Source organism: Gekko japonicus, unplaced genomic scaffold (assembly GCF_001447785.1).
Source record: "Gekko japonicus isolate JY-2015 unplaced genomic scaffold, Gekko_japonicus_V1.1 scaffold3488, whole genome shotgun sequence".
In the NCBI taxonomy this organism is placed as follows: Eukaryota; Metazoa; Chordata; class Lepidosauria; order Squamata; family Gekkonidae; genus Gekko; species Gekko japonicus.
The window spans coordinates 130,503-137,340 of NW_015166533.1; the positions used below are offsets into that span (position 1 = coordinate 130,503).

The 6,838-nt window shown below is 53.5% G+C and overlaps 1 protein-coding gene across 1 annotated transcript in view; it reads left to right on the forward strand.

The window, feature by feature from the left end:
* The window catches only part of COL20A1 (collagen, type XX, alpha 1), a gene marked incomplete at its 3' end in the record, with an annotated part of 132,884 nt that extends 127,246 nt beyond the window's left edge, over positions 1–5,638 (forward strand). The window contains exon 24 of the mRNA XM_015412296.1: positions 5,480–5,638. Within this exon, the coding sequence (XP_015267782.1) occupies positions 5,480–5,638 (159 nt within the window). The remainder of the gene's footprint in view (positions 1–5,479) is intronic.
* Between the last annotated feature and the right edge of the window lie 1,200 nt (positions 5,639–6,838).

The following is a 6,838-nucleotide window of genomic DNA, read 5'->3' on the forward strand; positions in this document are numbered from 1 at the left end:
TTTACCTTGTTTGTTGTCAAGACCCAGGACTTTTTTTGTCGCAGGAACCCCTTTGCATGTTAGGCCACACACCCTGAATGTAGCCAATCCTAATGAGTTTCTGCTGTTGGGTGTGGCCTATTATGCTAATGAGTTCCTGCTGGGCGTGGCCAACTCGGGAGCCAGCCGGAACTCCGTTCCTGTGCGTTCCTGCCCCAAAATAGCCCTGGCTACGGGCATGCTAAAAAGCACTCGCTGGCTGCTCTCCTCTTTGCTGCCCTCCCAGTTAGTTAGCTGGTGGTGGAAAGTGTCGTCGCGCCATAGCCGACTTACGATGACTCTGTAGGGTTTTCAAGGCAAGAGGTGTTCAGAGGTGGTTGGCCATTGCCTGCCTCTGCGTAGCAACCCTGGACTTCCTTGGTGGTCCCCCATCCATGTACTAATCAGGGCCGACCCTGCTTAGCTTCTGAAATCTGGTGAGATAAAGCTAGTCTGAGCTATCCAGGGATGCAGGGCAGAGATGGACAGAGGTGGTTTGCCATGGCCTGCCTCTGTGTAGCAACCCTGGACTTCCTTGGTGGTCTCCCATCCAAGTACTAAGTGTGGCCGGCCCTGATTAAAATAAGAAGAAGAGTTGATTTTTATACCCCGCTTCTCACTACCCAAAGGCATCTCGGAGCAGCTTACAATCTCCTTCCCTTCCTCTCCCCACAACTGGCGCCTTGTGCGGTAAGGTGGGGCTGAGAGAGCTCCGAGAGAACTGTGATTGACCCGAGGTCACTCAGCTGGCTTCACGTGGAGGAGGGGTGGGGGAATCCAACCCGGTTCTTCAGATCAGAGTCTGTCGCTCTTCACCACTACGCCATGCTGACTTTTAGCTTCTGAGCACGGATGAGGTTGGGCTAGCCCGGGCCGTCCATGCCATGTCAGGGCAGATGAACGGAGGTGGTTGGCCCTTGCCTGCCTCTGCAGAGTGAGCCTGGGCTTCCTTGGTGGCCTCCCATCCAAGTCCTAACCTGGGCTGACCCTGCTGAGCTTCTGAGATCTGACAGAGCCAGGCTAGCCTGGGCCATCCAGGTCAGGGCAGTTAGCTAGTTACGACATCAGTCCCCAAAAGTACAGCATGATGTAATAATAATAATAATAATAATAATAATAATAACAATAACAACAACAACAACAACAACAACAACAATACTTTCCATTTATTAATCGCTTTCCCCAGTGGGCTCAAAGCGATGTACAGTTACTCAATCTAGACAAGGGACTAACAATGTTTGTAAGGGATAGGGAAGACAACATATGTTCATTTTTAATTGCACGCGCTGTCACTGCCAGGTATAGACATCTTCTGGCTCGGCTCCGTCGTTTTCCGCACGGCTGCTTGTTGGCCAGGCTTCAGGACCTGTATGTCAATCGCCACACTGCCACCGCCTGGCCGGAACATCCATTGCAGGGATTCTTTCGTAGCCGAGAAGCTGTTTCGCCTTCCAAGCCTCGACCAGGACGTCCGGCCGTCAGCTAACACCCTCCCACAAGGGAGATTGGACTGCCCCACCTCTCTAAGGAGTGGTTCCCATTTTATCTACTCGCCGAAGCTTTCGAATCGCTGGGTGGACGATGAGCTGGGGACAACAGGCTGGCTGCTCACACCAGTGCGGGGCTTGAACTAACACAGTTCAGATGTTAAGACAGTGGGATATACCCACTGTGCCACCGCTCCCCTGTACAGGACTATCACTTCACTTCTCCATTTCATCCTCACAACAGCCTTGTGGAGCAGGTGAGGCAGAGAGAGAGAGAGAGAGAGAGAATGGCTAGCCCAAAGTCACCCTGTGAGCTTCATGGCTAAGCCAGGACTCGAATCTGGCTCTCCTGGATATCAGCCCCAATGAAGAAAAAGAGAGAGAAGAGACTGGATTTATACCCCGCCCTTCAGTACCCAAAGGAGTCTCAGAGCAGCTTACAGTCTCCTTCCTTTCCCCTCTCCACAACAGACACCCTGGGAGGCAGGTGGGGCTGAGAGAGCCCTGACAGAAACTGCTCTTTTTCAAGGACAGCTCTGACAGAACTGTGGCTTGCCCAAGGTCATCCAGCCAGGTGCAAGTGGAGGAGTGGGGAATCAAACCCGGTTCTCCCAGATTAGAGTCCGTGCACTTAACCGCTACACCAGACTGGCTCCTAACCACTCCTCCTCACTGTTTATGGGCTTACTCACCTCGCTGTGCTTCCCTGCTTCCAGTTTTCCCACATATTTCAACGAGCCTATTTGCCACTGGACAGCCTCATCACCTGGTTTGGGATTGTCCCTCTGCAAGAAGGTCGCCAGGTCCCTGCTGGCCATTGGTGGAAGGGGTGAGGGGTAGGTTCTCCAGCTCCAGGTTGGAGAACTCCTGGAGATTTGGGGGTGGAGCCTGTGGAGGACAGGGACCTCAGCGGGGCACGATGCCACAGAGCCCGCCCTCCAAAGCAGCCATTTTCTTCAGGGGAACTGATTTCTGTAGTCTAGAGATGAGCTGTAATTTAGGGGATCCCCAGGTCCCACTTGGAGACTGTCGTCCCTAATCTGCATTGTAACCCCCAATGACGCAGCTGGTTGAAATATGTGCCTTGTTTGGTGTAGTAGTTAAGTGCGCGGACTCTAATCTGGGAAAACCGCGTTTGATTCCCCTCTCCTCCACTTGCACCTGGCTGGATGTCCTTGGGCAAGCCGTAGTTCTGATAAGAGCTGTTCTTGAAAAAAGAGCAGTTTCTCTCAGAGCTCTCTCAGCCCCACCTCACAGGGTGTCTGTTGTCGGGAGGGGAAGGGAAAGGCGTTTGTAAGCCACTCTGAGACTCCTTTGGGTAGTGACGGGCAGGTTATAAATCCAATCTCTCCTCCTCTTCTTCTTTTAAGTCCTCTGTGCTTCTTCAAGCTACGGAGCTGAGCCGGGAGGTGCCATCTGTGAACCCAGCTTGGCCGGCTGCCTTGATGTCAGGAGACGGGGCTCTACATTTCGGCCGGCGCGGTTCTCGAGTGCAGCTGCCGGGATTCGGTTGTGAATTATTTAATAACGAATTGCAGCCAATTGGTTCTCCTCTTACTCTCTGAATCACCCTGGAGTTGACTGGCCTCCGATGGTCCCTGCTTGACGCAATTGGCAGGTGTTTATAGAGAGAGGAGGATCGCTCTGTTCCCCCTTTGTTCTCTCTTCTCCCCTTTCCGATTTGTTCCCTGGAACCGACTCTCTGTCTTTGCCCAGTCGCCTCCCTCCCTCCCTCTTTGCCTTCCAAGCTCTCTGTTCATCCCACTTGTTTTTTGCAGAATCTTTGGGGACCCCTGTTGCTTTCCCCGTCTTAATCTGCACAGATCTTTTATTCGCTTAATTCGTTTCCTCTCTCTTCGCTTTGCAAATCCCTAAATCCCGACTCTGAAATCACTCCCACTGTATTTAATGGATACTTAATCCCGAGTAAGTGCTTCATTAGCATGAATTTCCGCCATCGACATACGCACCTTTGCGTGTTGCAACGAAACGTGGGTTCTCTCTTGGAAAGCCGCAGTTGGCCTAAAAGGGGACCTACGTTGAGGAGAGAGAAGAGAGAGAAGAGATTGGATTTATACCCCGCCCTTCACTACTCAAAGGAGTCTCAGAGCGGCTTACAAACTCCTTTCCCTTCCCCTCCCCACAACAGACACCCTGGGAGATAGGTGGGGCTGAGAGAGCTCTGACAGAAACTGCTCTTTTTTCAAGAACAGCTGTGCCAGAACTATGGCTTGCCCAAGGTCATCCAGCAGGTGCAAGTGGAGGAGTGGGGAATCAAACCCAGTTCTGCCAGATTAGAGTCCGCGCACTTAACCACGACACCGAACAGGACCTACATCAATTGGTTTGAGGAAGATGACCCCAGTGTGGAATCAGAGTAGATATTAAGGATGAGATTTATAGCCTAGCTTTCTCTGCTAATGTGCTATTTTTCTCTGTGCAATGGATTTGTTTTCCCCCCACAGAGAATCGTACTGGACAATTCCAACCTGCAATAGTACAATCCAGGGAACAGTTTTATCACTGCATGGACTGTTTATTTCAGAGAGTAGTTGTGTTGGCTCACAGCAGAACAGATAGATACAAATCTAGTAGCAGTTTAGAGGCCAACAAGATTTGGGGGTATAAATGTTCGAGAGCCAATGCTCCCTTCGTCAGATCTGACTCGTATTTATTTATTTTATTTATATAAGGTATTTATTTACTTTTTTTTACTGGGCTCGTATTTATTTGCTCTGCGTGTGTACACACAGACGTACACAAACACACACACACTTTATCTATATCCTTCCTTTCACCCAGACAGCCAGTTTGGTGTAGTGGTTAAGTGTGCAGACTCTAATCTGGGAGAACAGGGTTTGATTCCCCGCTCCTCCACATGCAGCTGCTGGTGTGACTTTGGGTCAGTCACAAGTTCTCTCAGAGCTGTTCTCTCACGAGCAGTCCTCGAAAGAGCTCTCTCAGCCCCACCTCCCTCCCAGGGTGTCTGTTGTGGGGAGGGGCAGGGAAAGAAGATTGTAGGCCGCTCTGAGACTCCTTTGGGTAGTGGAGGGCGGGGTATACATCCAATCTCTTCTTCCAATGGGAACCCAAAGCACTATTGTTGTCCTCTCCCCCATTTTATCCTTATAACAACCCTGTGAGGAGCAGGGCTATTTTTGGGCAGGAACGCACAGGAACGGAGTTCCGGCTGGCTTCAGAGATGGCCACGCCCACTACAGCCAAAACCTCTGCGTGCGTGGCTACAGAGGGAAGGCCTGTAGAGCGACCCTCCCCTGCAACTCTGAGACGGGCAGGCCAGGGGGGCCCCTGGAAGGATCGGGGAGGCATTTAAATATCTCCCCATGCCTTCCCCAGCCTGTCTAAGGGCCGGCTTACCCAGGCTTCCCGCAGCCGCGGGGCTCTCAGGCAAGCCAAGGGAGGAGTGGGGTGTGGCCTAATATGCTAATGAGCTGCACTGTCAGGGTGTGGCCTAATATGCTAATAGGTCTCTGCTGTTGGGTGTGGCCTATTATGCTAATGAGTCCCTGCTGGGCTTTTTCTACAAAAAAAGCCCTGGTGAGGAGGATTAGGCTGACAGCATGTGGCTGGCCCAAGGTCAACTAGGAAGGTTCCATGGCATGAGTGGGGAATTTGAGCCTGGGTTTCCCGCATCCTAGTCCGGGACTTGAATCACAATACCACACTGGCTCTCCGCATGTATGTAGCTAATGTAATAGGTTGCTATTGGCTGTTTGTGTGGATTTTTCCTCATGGCTGGTTCTGTGCTCAAGGCCTGCCAGCAAGCTTCTTGGCTGGGGTTGGCATTTCAAGGGGACGGGGCGGATCCAAGTCCAGCAAGCTCTCCTGCATGCCATGCTTGTGCCATGCTGGGCCTATTTGCCAGGTTCGGCAGTCTCGGATTGTGTTCTACTGAAACGAATGTTCCGACTGCAAGGAGAGGCACAGTGGAGCTATTTTTGTCTGTCGAGCAGGTGCACGTATCCGTGAGCCGTTCCAGGGTCAAGCTGTATATCGACTGCAAGAAAACAGCCGAGAAGCCACTCGGAGCATCGGAGAAAGTCTTGACCACGGGCTTTGTCATGCTGGGGAAGCTGACGAGGACACGAGGACCGCGGAGTGGATCGGCAGCGGTAAGCCCGCAGAATACCCGTTTGACTCCAAAGTTTTAAAGCAGGGGGCCCACACCTTTTTGAGCCTGTGGGGCACATTCTGAGAGGGGGTGGTGAGCACCACTCCAAAATGGCTGCCTCCGAAGGCAGAGCCAAACCTAAAATGGCTGCCTCAGAAGGCAGAGCCAAACCCAAAATGGCTGCCAGAGGATCCCGAGTCAGACTCAAAATGGCTGCCACCGAAGGTGGAGCGGAAGGGAATGCCTCTCTCCTCACGCCTTCTGGGAAGAAGGAAAGGCTGAAGGGGAAATGGAACCCCACACTGACTCAGGAAAGCCCAGGCGCTTACCAGTCCTCCTGATCCTCCAGAGGGAAACTCTTTCATTTGAAAGAGGATGCCCAATAGCAGGCCCGGCCTACAATGGCCCCACCCCCTAGGGTTGCCAAATCAGAAATCCTTACCGGCGGGGAAGCGTCCTGTCGCTCCGGGAGCTGGCCGGGGATGTGTGCGCGCGCTTCCAGAGCGTCACCGGAAGTACCGTCACATGCTGGGGTGGGGCGGGGCGACGCCATTTGAGGGGAAAACCAAGAGTTTTCCCCTCAAATGGCATCGCCCCGCCCCCAGCATGCGACGTCACTTCCGGGTGACGCACACACGGGGGGGCGGGAGCGGGAATCAGGGCTTGAAACCGGGGGGAATTCCGCCCCCAGGGGGGGGGGGTTGGTAACCCTACCACCCTCTTTCTGAAGCTTGGTGGTTTCCAAGGGAAGTACTGGCGGGCACCACAACACCCACGGGCAGGACATTGGGAAACCCTGGTCTAAACACTCCAGTACTCTTCAGTGGAGTATGCTCCCCGCCCCAGAGGCCCGTCCCCAGCGCTGCCAGATTGGGCCCCGGGGGGAACTCCTCCCCGACGTGCACGTCACCTGGAAGTGACGGGGGGACGCCAGGCACGCTGGGGGCGGGGCCACGGCCATACAAGGGAAACCCATAGAGTTTTCCCTTGTACGGCCGTGACCCCGCCCCCAGCGTGCTCATGTCACTTCCGGGTGACGCACACGCCGGTGCGTGTGGTGCGCGCGTGTACCAGACACTGGCCAGGAGCCCCCCGCTCCCGACGAAGATCAACTTGGCAACCCTAGCTGTAGAAGGAGAGGGTACCATAAAAGAGTTGTCACTGTTTGGTGCAACAGAACAACAAGCTCCTGTTGGACATA